At 36.8% G+C, this 26,001-nt stretch overlaps 1 protein-coding gene and 1 long non-coding RNA gene across 3 annotated transcripts in view; one reads left to right on the plus strand and one right to left on the minus strand.

The window, feature by feature from the left end:
- The window catches only part of LOC101155374 (seizure protein 6 homolog), a 105,839-nt gene that overhangs the window by 38,812 nt on the left and 41,026 nt on the right, over positions 1-26,001 (plus strand). For both annotated transcript variants that reach the window (XM_004076560.5, XM_078931313.1), the window contains exons 2-3: positions 15,348-16,106; positions 16,572-16,693. In XM_004076560.5, coding sequence (XP_004076608.1) covers positions 15,348-16,106; positions 16,572-16,693 — 881 coding nt within the window. The remainder of the gene's footprint in view (positions 1-15,347; positions 16,107-16,571; positions 16,694-26,001) is intronic.
- LOC144983818 (uncharacterized) lies at positions 4,646-7,843 on the minus strand. The gene is made up of 3 exons (XR_013647643.1): positions 7,727-7,843; positions 4,819-4,951; positions 4,646-4,716 (listed from the first exon to the last, which is right to left on the minus strand). It is a non-coding gene; the product is annotated as an uncharacterized LOC144983818 (long non-coding RNA).

Genomic DNA, 26,001 nt, shown 5'->3' on the forward strand with positions numbered 1-26,001 from the left:
ATACCAAACTCCAAACTCCCAAAACTCATGACCTCAATGCACAGATGTCCTGTTATGTAGCATAAGGAATTTGTCTGGACCCCAACTACTTTGAAACTTGTACCAGACATCAAATTAACTCATTTTGTGAATACATGTACTACTCTTTTCTTTAAAAAAAAGGCAAGTTTTTATCCACAATGGCTTACTAGCTTTTTACAATTGAGAGTAAAATGGGATTATATATATTTTGCTCATAAAATTTGATATTCTATAAGTTGACAAACAGTGGCTTAACCTAGGGATCTTACCCAACCCTACATTCATGCTTTAACCCTTTAACACCAGAGCTTTAGCTCCAGCTCTTACATTCTTTAAACTACCGTAACTCGTCAATCGTTTAACACTGCACAGTAGTGAAGTGTCTACGTAAACAACATAAAACAGCTAAATGTGTTGCGGAGAGAAAGCGGAGAGAAGTTAAGAAAATGTTGCCCATTGGTCAAAAACTGATGTGAAGTAACCTTTCTCTATAACAGAATAAGCAGATTCATGGTGATTGCATAAATGGTCAAAGATTTCACTGACGACAGCTCCGGTATTAAAGGCTTAAACGCTAGTTATTCAATCTGTTGAGTAGAAAATATGGCATTATGTGATTTGACAGTTTTTTAAAAATGCTATTATGGTCCATCAGAGAAAAAATACATCCAATCTTTTCTTGAAATTGGAACAAAAAAGCCAGCTAAGGTGAGATCTTAGGGAGCTGGACCCCAAAGAAAAACACCAATTTGACTTTAGAAACTTGCTCTAATGCTGCTTACTGTCCACATCGGGCATGTGATGCAGGTTCTTGAACGCAGCTCTAGTCCCCTATATGAAAGACTTGGTGTTATATAATAACGGCCGGGCACAAATCGCAATTTTAATTTCTCCTTCACCGTTAATTTACAAACGGCTAGCACTTTGTTAATTAAAAATGACGCTGCCCGTACGTCACAAACAAATCAGAGTACCTGAATGGTCAAAGTTCAATGCATTTTATTCTTTATAGTGAGTTCAATTGCAGCACATTTTGTATGTAGAGCCTAAGAATGAACTTTAAACCTTGTGTTGTAACACGTGAATGCAAGAGTTTTGAACGCAGACGCCTGAAACATGCACGTTTACATAGACGGTTCACTGGAAGTGGTCGTTTGAAAGTGCGTTTTTGAGCCAGGTGTGAACATAGCTTCAGGCAATAACCAACACTAATTTCAAGATTGCACAAACCACTGATGATGACCATTGTTAGCAAGTGCATCACACGATCACTGTATTTGTTTTCAAAAGCAAAAAGTGCCAACACTTCAAGTTTTAGGCCTCTGCTGTAGATAAAAACTGACACGGCTCTTGAGGCCACAATGAGTCATTCTTGTTTTTGAGCCAAGCCTTCTGTTTAATTGAGTGTTATAACAGGAGCCCCCTGCGAGATCCAGAGTATCGACAAGTGTAATAGGCAACGCAGGCATGCCACTTTATAGCAAGTTCACCGATAGGATTGGAAATTGCAAACATGATTTTGCTACTAGTGTTTTCCTTGAGCTGATGGATTTGTTATGGGGCTGGGAAATCATCTGACGATGGGCGGAGAGCGCGACATAAATCAAGGAGCTTTTAAATTCGAGACTAATGCTTGTGCTTATGGGGGAGAAAGGGATGTAAAGCATGCCATTTCAAAGGACTCTCAACAGCCTTTGCTTGTGTAAGCGACACACTTTTTCCTTTCCGTACCATTTAAAAATCTTGAACGGATTTGAAGACGATTAACAAAGAAAATCGCAGATTGATCGGAAGTCAGGCACAATTAAAAGTTTGTTTTATCAACAAAGAAATCTCACTACTTCACTACTGTTGAGACAAATTTAACATATTTCTCACTACACTTTACTGTAATTCGTGACAGATTTTACAGTTGTAGGACTTTTTTTCACCCACAGCGTTCCTCTAACAGTAATTGACTCCACCATGGCGTAAATGGGAAGAAAATGAAAAGATGAATTACTCTAATGGAAGGAAATGAAGTGTGAAAAGAGACATTCCTCCTAGTATTTTCTAGAATGCAGAGTACTGGTAAATTGAAATACAACAAGCGTTTGCCTTCTGTGTATGACAGATCCTGCCATGATTACAGAGGATGATGCCATTTCAAAGCCAAGCACTTGGATAAGACGCATTTATTCAGCTGTTGTCGGGAAAAAAGAAAATGGGAAATTGAAAACGAGAGAGGACATCCAAATGTAGATGGGGTTCACTGCAGTAAAATGATTTACCTAATTGAAACAATTTATAACAAATTAAAATAAAATCTAGCCTTCATTATGGGATTCTGATTTGTCAAAGGCTGCCCTGTTTACCCCCTGGAGGTTAAGCGGTTCACAGTGGATTTTATGCAAATGCCAGTGTTAGGTTACCCTGTTTTTTGTCTTGCTGCACTTTAAAGGTCAGAGTTTATGAGCATTGTAACAACGCCGCTTGTCTAACGCCCGTTTGAAGGACAGCGCTCAATGACCCTTAATATTGGCGGGCCGTAACAAATGGGAAGGAAAAGTTATGGTTCCGCTCAATGAAGTCAAAGGGCAGATGAAAGATAAGAGCTTATGACTTTCGTGTTTTCAGAATTAGACAGGCAGTAAAAGAAGGATCTGATGACAAAACTATTTTCTGTCATTCTGTATGAATTTAATACTGTATCCGTGTTATGTGATGCCCCCAGTTTGCTTATTTTGTTGTTTACCTCCCATGTGTCATTCTCTGAAATATAAATATCCGTTTTCACTTTTGTGAACCTGTCACACACAACAGCAACATAAATTCCCCAAGCTGACAGATAGTCTAATACTCCTCTAGATCTCGAAAAATGCAGAATAAACACTCAGGTAACGCTCTCTTTTACTGTACTATACTTGCATGGTATTTAGGTGGTAATTACATGGTACTTTGTGTTATACCAACTGGGTACTTACATGGTATATGCTGTGTATTTAGATTTGGAAATAGTTTATTTTAAGCGATCTAAACAAAACCGAAACTAAGCAAACTGTTGAAATATACATCTATACGCAGATACTAAAAACTTAGGATGATTAGTCGTGACATTGATTGGAAAATATACATACTCATACATCCACATACACTTGTAAATAATTCAACGTTGCTCTTAATCATGAATAGACACATTAACACTTATGCATACGGGATATGATATATGAGACTATTAATTGTTAATTTTGTCAAAATAAATTTAATTACTTGCCTAAAAGGAAGTGGGAGGAAGTGAACTCATAATATCCCACCTCTGTTATGCTTTACTTAACTTTAATTTTTTAATTTTCTTTACATAAATTATGATTATCCAGTTCTTAACTTTTGATCAGTTATTTATACTTAACCCAAACAGATTCAGGCCATTATAAATCTATAAGTATCAATCAATCAATCAAATGACAAATATGAAGTACATATTAATTATTTAAGCAGGCATACCATTATTTCAGAAATTATTATAACCTTTCCAGATCAAGTAACAAGTATGCATTTGATACTGTTTGGTTCATACTTCCTTGATACCAACTGGATTTTTATGGAATACCTTCTGAGTTATGTTGTACCCACTAGGTTTTTATATTCTACCTACTGGTTTTTTTTATTGTTGAGTTAATGTGTTTCTTGTGGTACTTGTGGTACGTGCACATGATTTTAGAAGGGCAGGGGCTCAAAGTCTGAAGGGGGGAAGCAAAAACATTTTTTTATCCTTTAAACAATACAGAAATAAAAAATAAAAACCTAATAATAAATAACTACCCAGAAATGTGACCAGAGTGTAGGTGAAAGTGAAACAACTGTCATTTTTTTATGTTAACATATTATTGTCAACATGAGTTCATTCACTGTATCATAGACTTGGAAGACATCAATACAATAAAACAGTGGAGGTTATTTATTTTGACATTGTACTGAAGGCATGATCAACATGAATCAAGTTTTATACAGATGGTAAAAGTTTATACACAGATATACAACTTTTATGCCCAAAATGCTGGACTCAATATTTTATGTTATTTTCATACTGTTGCTGTGAGGATTCTGAGGTTTAGTTTTGTTTTTCAGTGATTTCTTTTTGTTGTTTTTTGGTCATGTGCCTTCCCCCATCAGTCACTCCAGGTTCATGTTAATCATCCACAGCTGTCTCCATTTCTGTTAATTGTCCTCAGTGTATAAAAGTGTCTGGTTTTCAGGTTTAGATTTTAAGATCATCCGCTTTATTTCCTTTTTGTTTCTCCACAGTTTTTGTTCTGTATAAGTTTATTTAGTAAATCTTTATGTTTCTGCCTCTAAACCCAGTTTCCTGCATTTTGGCTCACACACCTCCTGTTCCTGACAGTTGCACCCAATGTGACTCCTGTTCTAAATGGGGATTCACAGCCAGATAAACTCTCTTTTGCATCTCATAATCCAAACACAAGTGTGATTGACTAGATTTTAATACAAAATGAGGCAAATATAATCAGAAAATACTCACAGATTAATTTACTGCAGTGTCAGACCTGTAATTAGGAAGCTATGAACTGGCTGTAATTGTGGTATATTTATTTTGAAACTAGACCAGGTTTTTTATTTTGAACTTACCCGACTTCCTGTCCCAGCACGATCTGGTGCATCAATTCTTTGTTGAATTGATGCACCATGCTCAGACATCTGGCAAAAGTAGAAACAGACTCCTTCAGCATTTTTATGGCATTATAACCATATTTAAGGTCGTTGAATCCATGGACAGTGACTAGTTAGACCAAAACTCACAGGTTCAAGCTGCCTTACTGTCACGCCTCTTCAGGTCTCTGTGGAGTAACAGTTCTCTCGCTGTCTGTCACACTCTCTTTTTCTCTCTGCCGGCTGTGAGTCTGCTTGGAGCCGCAAAGAAACTCAGAAACCCCTTATTAAAAGAAAACGGCAACAAGAAAATACAGTTGGTATTTTGTAGCGACGTTTTTTGTCTTATATTTCAACTAACAGGAATTTATTAATATTAACACCAAAAAAGGAGGGCACTAGGGCACTTTGTATTACGAGGCAAAAGGGGCTGGTGCTCAAGAACCGCTAGGGCCCTATGAATACTCGTGCCTGCACGTAAGTATGAACCAAAAAGTACCACATGAATACACAGTAAGTACTAGATAACTACCTAGTTGGTACAACAAATCTACAGTATAATAACGCTTAAATACCTTGTAAGAAACATACTATAAAACAAAGCTTTACCAAAATAGGTCTGAAACAAGAGAAAATGTTCAAGTTTGAATGAATTAATCAGCGGAAACCTCCAGCGAGAGCCACAGAAGTAGTCTTGAAGCCTTGGCATCTCATCCTATCGGAAGTGGCCTATTGATTTGCTTTTCTAGTGGCTCTCTGTAATAATAAGGAAATAAAGCCCCTGGATATTAGGAGATTGATGTCAATCAGCAGCTTGCCTCAAGTGAGGCTTGTCCTTTCTTATTAGCGCTATCTCCATGCACCGAGTGCTCACTGATAACTTCATAGACAGGCAGGGTAGAGAGGAGGCTTGCTGTTGTCATCTTGAGGAGCTTTCCGCCGTGATTGCTCACTCTGTCATAGTCACAGCAGACAGGCAGTTTGTTACCCATGTAATATTGGGGCACAGCCCCAAGTCCGCACCTTTGCTGTAAATGGGATGCACAAACAGAAGTGCAGAGAAAGCAAGCCGCAGCATCTGTAGGGATTCTGCAGCACAACGTCTGGTACATTCCTGCTTAGTTTTCCCTTCTTTCTGGATGGCTATGTGTAGCTATGCTTGTTGATCCTATAGAAAATCAACAGCCAACACAGGATGGCCCATTTGCTCTAGAACCCAACTTCTTACAATGAGCTTGTGCAGTTATTTTTTTTTAACTGGCTCTTGGTTAGATTTTGAAAAATAAGATAGTGTAACACTCTTCTTAGTGTTGACACTATGTGGAACTGCAATCCTGAACAATGTAACATGTAACTGTGTGGTTGCAAAATTCTAAAGTGTCCCAACATTAACAGGGGGTTAATGTAATAGGTAATGGTATTGCATAGGCCACTTTCACACCAGGCAAATCCGAATTCATGCCCTTCCCCTACGGCTTCTTCTTACTCCTAAGCTTGGCCTTTTAGGAGCAATATGGAGAATTAGTGTCTTCAAATCCGGACATTATTACCTCTCGATGACGTCATGGACTTTTTATTGAAAGCAGTATCTTGAACAGGCATTTCAGAGGCCGGTGTGAACGTAGCTTTATAGTACAGAGGGGATTTTTTGTTTTGTTTTTAAATTTTTTATTTTATGAAAAAATCTGAATTGCAAACTTTGCTGAGGCTACTTCCCTCTGTTGTACTTTGTGATTTACAGATGTCATTTTGGTTATGGCACAAATGATCTTTTTCGATCTTTTCCACTGTTAGGCAGCTGAAGACTATTCTGAACAAAACATACTTTTGCAAGTATACTTTTTGCAGGGGGGCTGCTCTCCTGGTTGGGCTGGGGCGGCGCTCTCTTTCCCTCCGTGCTTCCCTGGCCTCTGGCTCTGGGGGCCTTGCGGCGGCCCTGCTGGCCCTGGCCTGGGTGGCGGGCTTGGTCGCCCGGGCGGCGGTTGTTCCCTGCCGGTTCCCGTGTGGCGTTGGGGGGATTCCGGCTGCCGCTGCTGCTGCGGTGGGGGTCTTGGGGTGGGGATGGCTGGGCACTCTCCCTCCTTCTTTTCACATTCCACCATCCATTTTAGAAGAACATAAAACCTCACCTGAGCACTGGTGTTAGCTCACCTTTGCACTAATAGCTTGCATGACTGAATGACTGAAATATTTCACACTAGTTGGTTTTAAGGCATAAGTATCTGTTTTGTGTACATGTCGACAGGTGGACATTTTTGCAGCTAGCAGGTGTGTTTAAAACATTTGAGTGTGTGTGTGGACGGGCCCCGCCCTTTTTGTACTGCATTTGAACCTTACCATAATGATTAACAACCAGTAAACTTGTTGCTGTATGCTGCTTCATGGTCTTATCCCCCTTCCCCTCCTATTATCACCCCCTACCCCCCCCTCTCTCTAGCGTCCCTCTCTCTTCTTCCCCTCTTTCCTTTTCCGTCCGGTCCAACACCAAAGATTTTCAGACATGATTGAAATTAATAAAGTTTGGCCTCAATTACAAAAGGGGTTTATTCAGACATACCTTTGGTTTGTCAGAAGATTAATAACCCCTATTGTTAAAGCAAAATATGTCCAACACAAGAGGCCCTCAGCTCTCGTCTGTCTGCCCAGCTGTTGGACAGGACAAGTTAAAAAAAAAAAAAAAAAAACATACTTTTGCAAGGATATACTCTGGAATAGTTTAGCATATAAGGACATGATTTCATTTTTAGCGGCTCAAAACAGATTCTGTTTCAAAGTCGACTGAAAGTTAAAAAGATCTTATGCAATGTTTTAAGAGGACACATTTTGCCATCTTGAAATACTAAACCATGAAATTGCAGAAACATGAAACATTTTTAGAATTTTTGTAAAACTAATTTTAGTTAGTAATTTCATTTTGTTTTTGACTTAACTCCGTGCCTTTTTATTGGGTAATTAGAAATAATGTTAACCCTAGCTTTGATTGTTTTTACCTAAATTTTGTCTGTTGCTCTAAACTTGTGACTACTGGATTTTAAAAGTTATATATGGTAGTACTTACCTTTTTTCTGTGATGGAATATTTCTTTCTTATCATTAAGGATCAAATTTACCGTCTTTTAAGCTAGGTCCATAATTGTTACGCCTATTTTTTATTTGTGCCCTGCTCTCTTGAACTTTCATCAAAATAGAAATTTGAACTTTGACCTAAATTATATAAAGAAAGGAAACTCTTTCAGTGAGGTATCTCACCCAGTATTTTCAGATTAAGGTCACGAGTTTAAAAAATGTTCTTTAATTTGAAACAAAATAAACAAAAGACATTCTATACACTCTATGGCAGTGTTTTTCAACCAGTGTGCCGCAGCACACTAGTGTGCCGTGGGAGATGGCCAAGTGTGCCGTGGGAAATTGCCCTCATTAACTGATCTAACAACATTTCCCATCTCCAGGATTTTAGCTCTCTGTTCATCCAAACAGGCCCTGATAAAACACTGAGGAGTTAGGAATATAAAAGATCGTAAAATACCTTTTCTTTGCGCTTATTTTATTTTATTAAGACATTTTGATAAGAATGACGTACCGCGATTCAGCTGCACCTTCGGCTGTATTTTGGAAAAGTCCCGTGTTGGGGGGGTTAATCACATGTCATCGGTCTGACCAATCAGAAGTGCTTAAAGTCTTCACTTCCTTGTCCCGATTTAGCTCGTAAAGTCGCTCAGTTCTAACAGAAATACCAGCTAAAGCTCGTCTTTAGCGGTTTAGCTTTCCACAGAATCCGGTATCAGACCGTGGAACAAGTGAACAAAACAATGAAGCTCCGAAAACCGATCTTCGGCCGTTTTATGCACTACATTTCCCATGATGCATTGGGTTGTGAGAGTGACAGCGCAAAAGGAGATCTGTTGTTAAACGTCTTGAAACTAACGAACACACAAACTGTTTTTAAATCTTCTAACTTAACTTTTATTGTATCTTTTAGAAAAAACAGCTGCAGTTTCCAGCTTTTTCTGTAACAATTATCTCAAAAATGCATGTGAGATTGTGGAGGGAGGGGCTGTAGATCAATACAGACTATGAGTTTCTCCTTTTTATTTAATTTTTGGATGCTGGTGTGCCGCGGGATTTTTTTTAAGGTTAAAGTGTGCCGTGGCTCAGAAAAGGTTGAAAAACACTGCTCTATGGGGTTTAAAAAAAAGGGTACTTCCTACTAAAGAAATGTGTAACTTTCTGCACTGTTAGAGAGCTGTAACCAATTCTGAACCATGCAGATAGATTGCAACAAGAACCAGCAGAACCAAACACACTTCTCCTGATCTTAAACTTAGTCCAGTGAAAGAACACAGTGAGAATGGCCTCCAGGGTGTTGCTCCTAATTTTCAAACCTCTTTAATAATATGGGAGTAGAATCTATTTACTGACATCTTCACTTACGGCAAATCTAGTGGGGCTCTGGGGTTTTTATGAGGCAGTCTGTTGGCAGAATTGGGTGAGACCTAGACTGTGCGGCATAAAAATGGAACCAACTTCCTGTTGTTGTCAAATGTGCCTCACAATAGAACAAAACACAGCTTTCCCCTCCTATACTGTACCTCTAATTAATTGCATTTTCTCTGCAACAAATACTGTAAAATGTATAAACCTTGTGTAGTCAATTACTTTCAAATGTTTCAGGTTGTTTTTTTGCAATCTACTCCTCTTGCCCCCCCCCCCACCCCATATTTACTGAGGCATGTTTTGATTCTATGTTACTATGGTACTTTGAAGACTATTTGACAATTACTATATATTTAATTAGGTACCCATAAATATTCAGTTCCTTCTGTAGGATGATCATCTGTTTACTGTTGTGTTGAATTATTTTTGACTAATAATGACATTAATGATATTTTGAGATTATTCCTGTATTTTTTTTTGTTAATTTAGTCATCATTAAGCAAATACTTTCTGGAACATAGTCATACATATATTCAGGCCTTTTGAGTTGAGCCCATGGTTTCTACTTTTAGCTGTTGTGTCACCGTTGAACTGAGTCCAACTGACGTGCACAGCTTTCACAAAAGTTACCATCTGCCACCTCGTTTTGACTTATTACAAATCTTGTCACAAGTCTGGCCACAAAATGATTTGATGTAACTTGCCAGTGTGTCATGGGTTATGATAGCATGACACCCATTTTGCGGACCTGACACAGCACATCAAGATCACTTTGTTCTAAAAGTACCCCGCTTGTGTCAGTCTATCACAGCACAGCTCTATCTGATCGGGGATCCTCAAGCAGAATAACTGTGAATTGGGGGGAGGAAAGGGTCCGTTTTTTAAATTTACAAATTAAAACAGTGATGACTATTCAAATATGCTCTATGAATTATGGAATCATTAATAACAATTACGACAATCATTAATAATCACTAATAACATTTTTGATGTCATTCCCTTCTAACGGATTTATCAGCACAATTTTAATTTGAAGCTATAATTAACTGAGTTCAAAACAGTCTTTTTTTAATCAACAAGGTATACAGTGAGTTGCAACTACTTAAGTGTTATGTTAAATGGTATAGAAAATTATGAAAGACCCATGGTGACCTTAAAAAAATTGCTTTTGGAAGATAACATGAAAGTTTCTAATATTAGTGATAAATAGAAACACAAATCCGCAACAAACAAGTGTCAAAACTTAGTTTCCAACTGGTTTCTTTTTCTTAAATGTCCTTTTTAAATGCCCATTTGAGCTACAGAGCTTAGAATAATATGCTGGTGGTTCTCTTTGCTGTAATCACCAGTGAGGTCTCCAACCTGCACACATTGATCCCATATTGATTTGTGGATGAGAAACTCTGCTTCAGTTCAGTCCTCCATTCTAATTCTCCCCGTTCCCTAAGCTGACTGAGAGACAGTAAGTGGATGGTCAAAACCTGTCACATGGAAGAACACACAGAACATCACAGAGGGAAGGAAAAACAGAACAGCCCCAAGCCAGATAAATTAGGATAATAGAGCAGTTATTTATTTAGAAATTGCAGCATGTCAACTATGTCGCAGATAGTTTGGATCCAAGGTTTGCAATTTGTTTGTCACATTGATTATTAATTTGGTAAAATACGTAATGGTGATGTTTTAAAAGCTTTAAAGTTTCAGGTTTTGCAGATTGATTCTGGTGCCACAAAGGAAGAGAAAGAAAAGAAACCACTTTGTCATGCATATCTCCTGCTTGCTAAGTGACTTTTTAGATGTGTTCTTCTGAAAGTACAGATGTCCATGGAAAAGACCTTCAAAAAAATTGCAGACTTAAAGTTTCTGTATATTACTCTGCGAAGCCATTACATTAGATCCATGCATTAGTGGAACCAGAAACATGCCAGAGCGATAAAATAAAACCTGGCCTCTGGACAACATAAACCCCCCCCACAAAAAGTAAATTTAAATGTATATTTTGAGATTGAAAATGATTTCTTTTGAAGCTGTTATTGCATCCAAAATCTGAAAATGTCTGTTTCTTCATGTGGCTCAGTCTAAAGGATCAGAGATCACAGGTGTCCAGCTTAGGTTTGAGTCTTTCCTTTTTACACTCTTGAAATCCTTCCATATTCTTTGACTTTCCTTTTGATTTCATGCACAGTAGAGCAAGATTGATGCAAATCCCAATCCATCTTTCTTAAATATACACTGTTTTGAAATACTTTCTTGATTTTCTTGTGAATTTGTTAACAAATTGCAAATGCTGTGCTCCACCTTTTGCTTCTAAAAGACTTAGTGGAGGATGCGCCTATTCCCAATCCCATTTATAGTTAGGCACTAACATCAGCTCTTTTTAATAAATTTTTTTTTCCCGTCTTTTACATAATTTTTACGTTATTATTTGACAAAATTTTCCCCGTTCAAACTTCTTTTGGATTATTTACAGCTCTGAGAAGCAAAACTGGAAGACTGTAAAAAGTGAGGCAAAGATCAAAATATCTTGAAATAAAGTACATTGTGTCTTCAACATTTCTTCAGGTGTTTTGCTTTTATAAAGAGAGGAAATGGGGGAGGCATTAGATACCTCAATCATTTATGAAAACCTCTCTTTGCACTCTTTATCCTCTCTGGTACTGGGACATGTCAAATGTGCTTAGTTTGCCTTTAAAGTGCTCTTGTTGTGACAGAATAAGGCTACAAGAAAACATCTCTGTTCCATATCCAAACATCAAAAAGTCTTTGAATGGTTTCCGCCATCAAGGACGATAAACGTGGTGTTGTCGTGTCTGTCAGTGTGAAACGTAAAACAACGTGTCAGCTTTGTCAGCCAAGGATAGGATTTGTGGCAAAATGATTTACTCTTCCTCTTGAATAGCCTGATCAAACTTTTATTAGCATGCTGGATGGTGCTAAAACCATTCTGCATCAGCAAAATGTTGCAATGTGTTTTCAAAGTCTTTTGAGCTAGGCAGAGTGCAAATATAGTGGTGGGTTTACGTGCCAATAGCTAAGACAACAGCTATTTCTTAAAGAACCCACTCCAAAGAAAACCGTCTTTTTGGTGTTTTTAATATGTTCCTTTTGTCATGATGGAGGACATGTGTTAAGAAAATTTTGCTTAAAATTGCATTTTTGAAAAGGTCTTTATTCAGATAGTTGTAAATCAGGAGGAAACGAAAAAAGAACATTCACTTCCTAGAAGAAATAAATGTTGATTTTTAAAAGGAAAAAGAAACCTTTTTTTTTAATTCTAAATACTTTTGGAAGTATATCAACAAATTTCTTGTTTTCTCTTTGCCTCTTCCTCTTTTCACAGCCCCTGGGATCTGTCTGCTTCATTTGACCACTCTTTTAAAAATTGCTTGAGATCATTATTTAATCTCTGTCAGTGTTGCCAGAAAGAGTTATGATTTTCCAGCCTAAAAGTCATCTAAAGACCACCAGACCCAACAATTAAAAAAGCAACCCAAAATATTAATCAATGATAAATTAGCAGTAATTAATCACCTATTATTTACGACTTCCTGATTTGATTGAAAGTCCAACTTTAATACATTTTTAATGAAATTACATCCACCATCTCTGCAGTCAGTCAGAGTCTGTGTTTTTCTATGACAGAGTTAAACAATGATGGACATTACATTTATTTTAGACATTTTTATTAAGTGTTTAGCTCGGGGCCCCTAGAGAGTTGGGGGTTCCCAGGCGATTGCCTACCAATATTACGTCAACCCCTGGTGTAAATAGATGCATGATGGGAAGTTGGAATAGGCTTACTCTGCTCCAACAGTCCCGCCCACAACTAAGTGATGAAGTTCTTGTGAATTCCTGCCTCTCTGCAGAGACTATGTATTATAAAACTACACAGGCTTTTTGATTTTGTCTAAAAACAGTATAATCTAAATCAAAAGACCACCGTGAATGCTTTGAAAATAGATTAAAAGATGATTGGGGTGGGACTTTGAAGGAATAATTCTATATTGACAAAGTCTATTTTACAGAAAACTTAAAGTGCAAATTTAGCTCATGTATTCTAAACGTGCTAACAAATTCCTAGAGTAGTATAAAGATAGCCTAATAATCACCTAACTATTAACATCTATCAACTATAGCAGTAACACAGTTGAGATAAAACAATAAAGAAGCTGGATTCAAATAAATAAATTTCTAGAGAACACAGAATTGCAATATTTTTTATTTACAATATTTTATTCAGCACTTGAAATTGTGCTACCATATAAACCAGCTTGAAAAAACTATATCTAACTACAAAGAATTTGGCATTCAAAGGTGTTTCCCGTCATTCGACCTTGTTCAGAGCCGCAATAGAATCAACCACATCGGGATGTCTCATTCAGGTGCAGTCTATGTCAACAACATACTCTCTTATGAAAATGCTGCTGGTGTATGTTCTGCTTCATTAAGAGAGGCCTTCACCCTGACAAGAGAATTTATCAAAGCAAACAGATGTTTTAAGTGAACTCGAGTTAACTGACAAAAGATGTAAAAACCGGTTAATGTTTTTCAGGCTTCTCCCTGTTATTTTCAACTTTATCCTTCCTTTACTTTAGTACTTTATTATATAAAGTGACTTAACTTTCACCATTTTTTCCCCAGATTAACAGGTGCATTTTTAATGTTTTTTCCTGTGCTAAATAAAGTAAGGTGTTGAAAAAAATCAAAGCAAAAAGTAAAAATACATTCCACCTTGTGCACCTGATTGTGCACCTGTGTAGCTTTGTGACTTTTATTTATTTATTTATTTATTTTTTTCATTTTTAAAAATAGTTTTTTCAGGTATATCACAGCAGGTCTTAATTAAAAAAAATATTAAATCAAAGACCCCTAAAATATATTTTTGTTGGCTTATTAATGTTGCGAGGGAACTTAATTTTTTGGTTTAAATGATGTTTGTCTGAATTTAAAGCATCATCTCTGTGAAAAAAAGATGATAAACATCTTTAAGATTCTTTCCAACCCATAGGTTGGCACAAACATACAACAGACTTATGACGATCTTGAACAGCGGGTGCTTGGTCCACAACAGAATTAATTATTGGTCTAAAATGTAATACATTTGCCAGTTTATCTTAAATTAAAAATTATAGGGGAAAAATTCTCAAAAGGTAATATTTTTTTTGGGGGGGGGGTGACTTTATCTATTTCAGAATAAAACAGGCATTTTACTTGAATATTCTACATGACGGCTTTTAATTTGGTAGTATTTGCAACAAATGAGCATTAGCACTTTTTGTTTCATATGAAAATTGCCATGTAAATAAAGATTGATTTGATTTGATGTCAAGAATATTCTGAATTTTATCCTTCCAAAACCCAGTTGCCTATAAATTGAATTTCTCTAGGTTTGCTCGGTCTTATTGCAGAAATAGGTTTGAAAAACTTAGTTTCATAGACATATTCATTTTAAAGTGCACATTAACATGTAAGAGAAGTCAACAGCAAAAACATACACAATTAAAACAGCATTTTAAAAAAGACAGAGCTGCAGCACTACAGTAAAGGGCAAACATTCTGATTTTCTTCCATTTATGTAAATATTTTCTAACGTTTTCAGTAAAACCAAGCTACTAAGATCTAACAACAAGCTCCCTCCTTCTCGCTCTGTAGCTGTGAGCACACAACACATGTGCAACTCATAGCCAGTATATGGTTCCAGGTAATGCGAAGCAGAAGCTGCTTCTGTGAAATACAGAAAAAACGAATCGCCCTATAACACAATCATTTCTAGGGATTTGATGTATGGCCATTGAGGATTTTTTTTGTCTTGAAATCCAGCCCTGCTCAGAAAACATTTATGTCTGCAGGCCTAATGCTGCCTATTGTCCCTCTGCTGTTATTCATCAACTGTTGTCATATAAATAAAGTTTTTTTTTGACTGTCTTGGCCTTTAGGTTGACTCTTTAATTTAGCTTTGATCCACTGTTTTTGTATAAGCAGCTACATCTCATTGTAAATGATATTCATACTCGAATTGTGTTTCTTTCTTATTTGTTGAAAAAATTTGATTAATTCTCCAAAATATATTTTATCATCAAAGGCAATGTTTGATGTGTTCAAATGTAGAAAGATAGGGCAAATGCGAGGGGAGGTGAGCAAAAAGTGGTTTCCAACATATTCTGAAAAAGCCCTTTTTTTCTCATCAACTTTCTAGAAGATTAGAAAAAATATGTAACATTGTTTTTGTTTTTTTTGTAATTCCAGGTCCAAGAGAAAGCACTGTACTCAGTAAGAGGACACTGGAACCAGACAGAGACATCTTTACGCACATGTCGACAGAGGATACGGAGAGTGAGGTCCGTTCCGTCACCACTGCTTCACCAGTAAACCTCCCCAACCACCACCCTGTCCTCAAGGGGTTGCTGCTCAATGAACATATACTCACAAGGAACTTCCAAGGAGACCAGCACTTTTTTAGGAAGGATGGCTCCATAGCTATGTATCCCACAATCCCAGGGTCTGTGTCTGCTCCAGATTCTGGACACAATCCCACACAAGTTGTGCCCCATGAGGATGCACCAGCCTTCTCTGACATTGCTTCAACAGCTACTGAGGCTGCCACTTCCTCACTGACCACCTTTTCTGCCACAACATCACCACCTCTTGTGTCTTTTCCTCAAACAAAAACAACCAGGGAGAAGATCAAGGGGTTGGATAAAGTGGAGCTAACGACACATTCCCTCACCACTCAAGTCATGCTGCATAGCCAAGCCTCGGGTGGCAAAAGTAGCCCTGTAGCTTTCTCGTCCGCAGAGGGAATGCATTTTCCTGTAGATGCCACCATTTCTCCCATTTTAGCTAGAGTTGAGAAAGGGGAGGTGAGCAAACCAGGACTCAAGAACAAAACAAACCCTGATCGTTCACTCCCAAAACCAATTTCGTCCTCTCAAGAAGAAGATGGTACCCCTACAGCATCCACAAGTGTTATCACTACTACCACCATCACCACAATGCAAACATCAGGTGAGGCACGTTTGTGCTTTTCTTCAATTTCATATGTTCAGGGCAGAACACTTGAATGATCCATGTGACAAATGCAGCATGTCAGACATTTTTCTCCAATAGCAGTCCAGAGTCAGGAGCATCTTCCCTCTAAATTTAACACATCCTTCCCAGAGGAAAATGGAAATTAAGCATCAGGTCCTCAGCATCACTTCTGTTCATTTAGGATTCTGCACACAGTCATCCTCCCCGTACTGGGTAACAGAGTTGCTCATGTGTCAAAAACAATCAGATTTTTCCTGATGTGTCCTGCCTGTTATTTTCCACTGGTCACAGAGGGCTGAAGGCCCAGATAAGCGGTATCAGAGAGGATATCTGCAGAGATAGTTGGAGGGTTATGGAGGGCAGAGAGACACAGGTGGGCTGTCAGAAAGATCAGTGGTCTGGGAAAAAGGGAATCATTTTTCTTTTTACTCTCTCCCACAGAGCCATGCAGCATGAATTTCACTGACCCTGAGGGTAACATCGAAATCCTACAGCAACTTGACTCTGGCGTAGAGTGCAACTACTTGATTACAGTCTACCTTGGATATGGCATTGAGGTTCAGGTCAGTGCGACAGGCTCATTATAATGTTGATCATTTTAAATAAAACGATGAATTTTGGTCATTACTGTCTAGTTACTCAAAGTGAACTATTTTAAACCTTTGTTCTAATCAATCTCTGTTTATATAGCTTTTTATATTTACTGTAACACAAACTTGCTGTTAGAATCCATGAGAACGTTTTGTAAATTTGTTTTTTACTTTAGAAATGATAAATAGACTTTCACAAAAGAAGGCTATGTTCACACTGGGCATGTGATACGCAAGATCACGTTGGACATGAATTCTTAAACACGCGTTTAGCCCATGGTGTTCATACTGGACAAGTCGGGAGTTGCTTCTTCTTTACCTTTTGTACTGTTCACTATCGAATGTCCACCACCTACAGTTGGAAGAGGCTTCCACATTTTTGCATTTAAAAAAATGTTGGGGTACCACAAAGACTTTTATTTTTTTGTTTTTCCTAGCTGTGGCATGATTGTGTGCACATACTGTCTACATACAGTATGTGTGTGTGTGTGTGTGTTAGTGAAAACATATTTATAAATTAACACTCAATAATAACATCTTATATTGGGATATTAAATACAAAAATGCCATCAGTAGTCGTGCATTTTTGTCCCATGCACACCTTTGTTTGATAATTCCGTTCCTATAATGGCAGCTACTCAGACTGGAAGTGATTTTGTTACTCAGGTCGAGCAAACCAAAATAAACAATGCACAGGACAATTGATGCAGCTAAATTGGTTTACTGTTTGATGCAAACACGCTATGAATGCATGATAGGTGACAGTATAAGCTGCAAGTGATGTGAAGCCCAGAAATAAACAAACATTCAAACAACCATCACTGGAGAGCTTGCAAGAATAAAAGAAAACAGGATCCAGCCTACAGCATGCAAGTTAGAAAATGTGCAGTATGTCAGACATTCTTACCACTGCATCATGAATACAACAGCAAACTAGCAGATTCATTTGTGCAGTTTTGCCTCAACTGGTCGGGCGGAACAGTAGAACTTGACATCTGCTCATCTGTGCACCACATCAAAGATGACTGGAAGTTACAAAGCTCCTTCTTTGGGAAAATATCCTTCCCCACAGATTAAACAAACAAAAACAGTGCAAGTAGATTAAAACAGCATCCCAATTCACAGCATGTAAAGAAGCTCAGCAGGTATCAGTAACCAAATAGTAACACTGGATAACTAGATCAGACCTTTTTGTAAAATTAAGAGAAAAAAAAATCCCCAAGCTCCAAGAGTTATTCAAGGAAAATGACCGCATTTCTTTTAGCTTAAACTCTTTCTTAATCAGGGTGCAGTATATTTTCTCTTTGCAAAAAATTTATTTCACACTCGTCAACAAATTTTAAATTTACCTTTTCATTTTGAAATTGGTTAAAAAACAGTTACAAAATTTAACAGAAAATGTTTTCAATTTATTTTTCAGTATAAGGTTGAATTTCACTGAACTGTTTTAAGGTCACCTTGAAATATTAAATTTTCATTGTGAATATTGTCAAAACTTTGACAATGATTTCTAAAAAAAAGTTGATTCAAGAAGAAATATAGGGAATAGGAAAGTTTAGTTTATGACCAGGGACTATTCTTTTAATATCCATTTTATCCTAAAATATGGGAATGTATTGCAATTTTTTGAAGACCCACTCAGATCATTTTTTGATCTTTTTATAAAGCGTTCCCATTGGTGTCTTAATTATGATTATGATTTCTGCAGAGCAGCAGTAGTTCTTTAGAAATTTGCCTCTGAGTTGTGGGTGGGACTGTTGGTGTGGAGTAAGCATGTCCCTACTTCCTGACGTCCATCTATTTACACTGTCTCCCACTTGCTTACAGCCCCACAGACCAACAAACTAACACTAGCGATGCAACAAAAACGGCGATCAATATCTGCGCCATCCAGCTGTATAGTTTTAAGCCAGATGCCAGCTCAGACTAGAAAAACAAAGTACACGGAACTTGTAGTCTGTAAATGGATGCATTGGAATGGAGCAGAGCAGGGTGTTTGTGGCTTGACAATTGTAGCACTTTGCAAATGTTTAAGCAAAGTGGCTGCGTGTTGGCATTTGAATTTTTACACACTGTCGGAGGTTTTAAAAAAACTTTAAACATTTTACGGCACCGGATGATTTTTCTCTAAAAGTTGACTTTGGTCAGTGGCCAACCGGGCACATTTCAAGGTAAAGCGTTGGCAGTCCAGTGACAGGCAGGATGGCCTCCTTTTATCTACTTTTTTTTAAAATCGGGTGGTGCCATGAAATCGTGAAGATTCTGCCAAAGCGTCCCCATCGCACAGTAGCGGCTGTATTTGTGACCGTAGCTTAAAACAATGTCAAGGCCACCTTGAAACATTTTTTATATCTTTGTGAATATTGTCAAAATATTAACAACAATTTAAAGATTTCTAAACTAAAGTTGATCCAAGAAGAAACATAGAGGTTAAGAAAGTTCAGTTCAGTCCTTTTAAATCTGTGCTTTCCCACCAAATCTTATGCAGTTTCTTCATTCCATGGTTACATTAAGGACTGGGGTATAAAATACTGAATTTTCAGATTCTATATTTACATGAAGACTTTGCTAGCAATCTCTGGAGAGGGGATGTTTTCAAAGCTTCACTGGGCTTACAAGTTAATTGCTAAGTTTTTCAGCTGTCTGATGCTGTGCAACAAGAAAGAAGTGAATTATCAGCAGGGGTTAAAGTAGACAGGAGCTCCACCGTGACACTTAACTTTTCACATCTTCAACAGTGTTTATTATAGTGGTCTATCAAAAGTCACAGCATGCAATTCAGATCAAAGCCCTAAATTATAAAAGTAACACCTCATTTCCTCAATTGATTAACAGCGATTATGTTCTAATGCACAAAGAACACCTCCACACAATCCATTTTTTCCTGTCACTGGGTTTAACGAGCAGCCCAGCCACCTCTCTTATGGTTCTATCTCGGCCATACTGCTGCTGTTCTGCATTACTGCTTTGCACAGATTTGCAAATAAAAGCGTACCTGATGCAAAGTTGTTTTTTTCTTACTGCTACTGTGCTTAAATGGAGTGGAACTGTGACAAGTAATCAATAATGTCCACTGCATTTCAGGCTTTCTTTGTTCAATTGAGAAATAAGCAGGGCTTATAGTTATTTTTTGAAAGAAACACACATGCAGTCATCAATATGCTATCCCAACATATATGTGAAATCTGTGATAAAATCAACCTGTTAATGCTAAGTAAAAAGTTTTTTTTGGGGAGTTAAGTCTTCCATCTAGCTGCAAGAAATGAGAACTACACCTGCACTTAGTTGTAGCTACTTTTCTAACCTTTAATGTATAACAATTTTGTTTATTTATGCAATTTATTAATTATATTTATGTGTGGTCTAAAGAAGTACGGAAATATGTTTTACAAATTAATCTGGATTTTCAGAAGTATAACTATATATACAAGGCAAGAAATGAGAACTACACCTGCACTTAGTTGTAGCTACTTTTCTAACCTTTAATGTATGACAATTTGGTTTATTTATGCAATTTATTAATTATATTTATGTGTGGTCTAAAGAAGTAGGGAAATATGTTTTACAAATTAATCTGGATATTCAGAAGTATTACTATATATACAAGTACTACTATAAATCCCAGTTTGTTATACCTGTAAAAAAAGTTCTATTCACGTCTTTTATGACATTTTCCAGGCAAAAACTATATATTTTTTTAACTTTAGCTTCATACATGACCAGCTGCATCTACACTAACTGAGAATGGTGTAAAGACAACTGGGATATGTCCCGGCATTTCTTTTGTCCGGTTTTGCTGTTATGTGGTCCTTTAAGAGCAAATAACATATATCCCGCAAAGCATCTTCATCGCATATTCATCCATCACTGATTGAATAATTACATTTTTCTTTTATTTCAACTACAAGTTATTTGGCATGAAGTCATACTGGAAATGCTATGTACTAATCATTAAACTTTTATTAGTATACAGACATTGAGATTCATTTGAATAAACTCAATCATCAAAACTCAAACATCATCATCTAGTCAGTGATGTTTCATAGTGCCAGCTTATGTGGTTTCTTATTGTGTTTCGTTTTTAAAATATCATTTGATTTCCGGAAATGACTTTTGTTTTCCAAAATGTTTCAATCTTTTGGAATTGTGTTTTGCTTTCTGGAATTTAGTCTTTATTTCTAAATGTTAACGTTTTTTATTGTTCATTTGTTTTGCTTTTTTAATTGTTGTTGGGCTCTTTAAAATGTTTTTGCGTATAATGCCAATTTGTTTTGTACTGAAAGGCCACCATACACGTGGTGCACAGATAACACTTTACCCATTTCACACTTGTAGAGCTGTCTAAGATGTTAGAAATACACAAAGAGATGATTTGAAAAGATAATACATTCTGTGAAGTAAAGCTAAAGTGTATAAGAATAAGAATACTGAGAAAAACGAATTTACAGTTTATGTAAAAAAATAATATTTTCTGCAGTTGTACCCCTGTTGCTGTGTCATCCTTGACAAAACACTTACAGAACTAACACAGTGCTGCACCAGCTTGATGAAATGGGCAGGCAAATTCCCAGTTTGAGTGGGCTGGATGAGGGCAAAAAGAAAAAAAAGATGGGGTCTTTCTCAGGTTTAATGTTTGTTTGGTGAGTCTCTTCACAAAAGGGTATAAAAATTAGCTGTCAATGTCAGCGTGTTCCCTGGCATTTGCAATTCCTCAAACGCCTCATTTACCGCTGGAGACTTTAAAATGTGCGAGCTTTGTCTTGCTGCTTCTGGAGGGTTAAGATAAGTCTTGACAGAGTATATGCTTTAAAATGTGCCTCTGGGTAACTTAAGCAAATCTTGAAGCAGTTATAAGTGGACACACTCACCTGCATGCACACTCACACTCTTGTATGCATTTGATGTATCAGTTCTTGGCGTTCACAGCTTCGCTCGTGGAGTTGGAATGCTTTTTTTTAATGACTTTAAAAACTGCAGTCTGGTTGGATGAATAACCAGAAGGAAGCCATTCGTTTTCGATGTGAACAGATGGGTGCCACCACCCCCCTACAGTTAAACTGGTTATTTGATGGCAAACTATACAGAATGACATGCCAAGGTCTAAATTCCATGGAAACATCAAGACTGTCTGAACAAGAGACAAAAAAAAAAACTAGAACAATCCTGTTTCTTAACCGCTTCTTAGCAGTATGTGTGTCTTACTGAGGGCAATTTGATTTAATTTTTTTACTAATTGAAGATGATGACAATGTGGTGTAGCATTGTGCTCAGACAATTTGATGCCATTAGAAAAATACCTCATACTTTATTATGCAGCTTTACACTTTAGATTAGCAGTGAACTGTGTCGAAGAGGTTCTGCAATTAAATGCTGCACTTAAATAGTGACAGGAAATGTGCAGCTTTAATGCATGAAAGGAAATGTGCTAACTGTGAAAACACATTCTTGTTCTGTCATAACAAAGAGCCAAATAGATAGAAATCACTCAATTAAGTAATCGTTTTGCATGTCCAAAACATATCTTCTACTTTAACATTAAAAAAAAAACAACCTGTTTTGTTTCAGTTGTGAGGCAATTGAAACGATATGAGTTTAAAAATGAACAGGATTTACTTTATAGAATAGAACAGAGAATTTTCCATGGCTTAGTTTTATAAAACATTTTGACATAGAGGAGCCAACCAAGCATTTGCATGCCATTTTTGTTAATGAATAAACTGTCAGAATTTGCATTTTTAATTTAGCCTTCATATTGCAATTTGATAGACCATACTGTCAAGGACGTTAAGCTGCATTTGATGGCATGAGTTCATCCGATTAATGTCTTACTGAAATGCAAGAATTAAAAAAAGTCAATAATTTGGTATGGATTTAATTATTGCTGAAGATGGCACTAAAGTAGTTGAGATATGACACAATCAGGAATGTAAAGCAGCTTTTGGTTAATTTGCTTGTCTCGTAGAAGTAGGGAAATATTCTTGCCTTAAATTAGTTATCTTACCAAGTTACCTGTGGGCTTGACCAAATAAATTTTGTACCAAAAAAAGTAACCCTGTAACCCATTAAAATGGACATAAATTTGATTTTTGGTTAATTTTTTTTCTGATTTAAAAATGCCCTCGCTAACAAATATGTCTATTTTTGTATTTTCCAAAAGCTGCTTTTGTTCTTTATGGCTTTGCAATCAAGGAAGGAAGGATGTGTTCCCTGCTAAAATTCTAACAATAACAAATAAAAAAAAGGATTTTTTCCCATATGGAAAGTCTCAAAAATCTTTTAGATTTTAAACAAACTCTATAGTACATTTAAAGCAAAAGGAGATAAAAAAAAATAACATATTTCTAGTAATTCTGCAAAACAATATAAGAATCCCAGATTTAAAAAAATATATATAAACAAAAGATTTTTGGTCTTACCTCCTCCCTGTTCTCACCAATCAGAAAAAAGAGTAAATAATCTGATTTAAGGGTGTTCATTTTGATTGCCCAGACACACTGACATTTTGTTGCAGCCACCACAATCTGACACTTCCCTGAAAAGTTTGAGTTGATAGGCTGTAGGAGAGATGTTCCGGTTGAAGTGCATGTTCGTACTTTGGCAGCCAGCCTTCTTTATGGAAGGGAGTTTTCATTACAGCTGACAGCGCAGCAGTTTGCAAGGGCAAAGCTTGGTAATTAAATGAGATGAATGATCCAGAAGGCAGATGTGAAGACTGAAATAAATATCTGTTGATTTTTGCAAGCCAACAGTTCTATGAAAGGTCAGAGATTTTGTGTCAGTTCTGGCAAAGAATCCTGTCAGAAAACGTGGCAAAGAATGGGGCTTTCTAAATTTTTGCTTTTGGTATTTAGTTTATACAATTGTTAGCAGATGAAAAGCTTGTGGGAAGGAGGAGAAGGGGGGCGGGGGTAAGAAAAATGTTCCAGGGAAATTTACTGCACCCAGTTTTACTGTTCAGCACCATGTAATGCATTGCCCCAGCTGGTGATTCTGACCGAACTATGATATATATATATGCGGAATAATTGCAGGAGGATTAAGAAACCAATATATTTCTCACTTTTTAGGACAAAAATAAACAAGTAAAGCACTTTTTAAAGGCAGTGCACTTCATAACATACTGCACTTCATCATTAGAATCATCATAAGGTGTATCCAGGGAAACATGTTGAGACTTTTAAGATACACATAGAAAACATAGATTTTTGATATTAAGGTTGCCAATAATAAGATGATAAAACCAAGTATACTAGATTTTTTTTATGCATCCTTGAAATGGTGGGTAAGCTAAACAATGGAAATGAATACGTACTCTTAGTGTATCAGACTTAGTATTTGGCGTCTGAAGTTAGAGAGGAGAATGCGCTAATGAATTAGCTTCTGTGTTTATGATTACAACTGCAATTGCTTTGTTTTGCCTAGATTTTATGAAGAACATCTTTAGGGCTGCTATGTCCTGCTGTGTTGGTCCCCAACCACTGTTTTCTGTGGTTCACTAAGTACCACATGGCATTTCACAATGCAATATATTTAAAGTTACTTTAAAATTAATTTAAAGCAAACCATGTATAAATGTCATTTTTAATATTGAATTGTAAATTGCAAAATGCATTGTCATTTGAATTATGACATAAAAAACATGACAATTTCAAATGCAATGGATGCTGTTTTTTTATTTAATGTTTGTTTATTTAATGTTAATCTTAATATTGAATTCCAACTTGCAAAATCTGTTTTTAAATTGCACGATCAATTGTCAAATGAGAATTGCCTATTATTTTCAATTATGACTCTAAAAACCTTCATATTATATGTCAGGACTGATTGGTTTGAGTCTGCTCAGTGTGAGTAAGGATTTGGACAGTTTGAGAAACTCCCAGGCTACAAATGTGGGTCTATATTTTGAAGCAGCTGCACTGTTTGATTATGGAGCTATTAAAATAGTAGATGTGGTAAATTGATATCTTGACAGAGAGAGATTTGTTGACAGAGATAGAGATGGCTCCAAGTCCATCCATGAATTAGTTTTTTGGAGATTTCTTTTGTGTGATCAAATAAATCTGGATGGATAAGCCAGATATCGACTTCCAGGCCATCTGTCTGTCGTCTGGCTTCTCCCTATTTCTCACCACACTGGCTTTGCTTCGTTTGGGTGTTATATTTCAGGTTCTGCACAAGTTCTGACTGGTCAATTGAATGAAACAGTCTCCCCTCCTGAGGAACGAAGAGCACTTAGATGTTCTGTCACTGCCACAAAGGCTAAACGCAGCAGTGTTTCCATCTGCTGGTAGCCTTAAATTTACATAATTATAGAAAATGATTGGAGTGGATTTTATGACATTTGTTTTTATCACACTTTTGTAAACCTTTGCTATTATTATTTTTTTTTCTCTTTCAGATTTGCCCCTAATGTTTACAAAGGAGTTAGCATAATTTTGTAGCATCATAAGAAATTTCTAAACCTCAGGGAAACCAGAAACTAAGTATTGCAGGTGGTTGCAGGTAAAATTTTTCCGGGCTCATTTTATTTGCTCAGCACAAAAAGTTAAAAATACCAGCACAGTTCTCCATCTATAGATATATTTAGTCTTGTGCATGTGTGTGTTACTTTGAGCATACAGAAAGCTGTGTGACTGCATATGGGTCAGTTCAAGGTTCCAGTCCTCTTAAAATAGTATCTGATACAAGTCAAATTCAAATAAAAAGTATTAACATATATTCTAAAAACATACAGCTTGACCAAAACACTGGAATTGTAAGTAAAGGTGTGAATCTGTGAATGTTAGCTCATGCCCTGTGAAGGATGTCAGTGTGAAATCCTGTTTGCCTGTATTCTCTTTATCAAGAATGGGAACAAAAATAACAGTATAGATGCAGGCATCCATAACAGGCATTCCCTCTGTACCTTGTCATTCAAAGAAACTCTACACAGGTGTTTTTTTTTTGTCAGCTGCCAGATCAGTGACGTTGTGTCTATGTCATCAAACATTAATACATATATGTTGATGGCCTATATACCTCAAGTCCAGCAGATTCTTAACTTTAGCTCCAGACCATGGAATAATAGTCTTTGGAGAATTCTTGTGTCTTTCTTGTTTTACCACATCCCTTCTATGTGGTATCCTTCTTTAACAGCCTTAAACACACTTAAGAGACAATATAAAGTCCCCCTCCGACGAAAATAATGTTTTTTGAGTTTTTGACATGGGCGTGTGGCATTTTTCTTATGAAGGAGAACAATTTTCATTAGAAATTAAGTCATTTTTGCATTTCTAAATATT

This window comes from Oryzias latipes, chromosome 14 (assembly GCF_053564925.1).
Source record: "Oryzias latipes strain Hd-rR chromosome 14, Olatipes_Hd-rR_3.1".
Lineage (NCBI taxonomy): Eukaryota > Metazoa > Chordata > Actinopteri > Beloniformes > Adrianichthyidae > Oryzias > Oryzias latipes.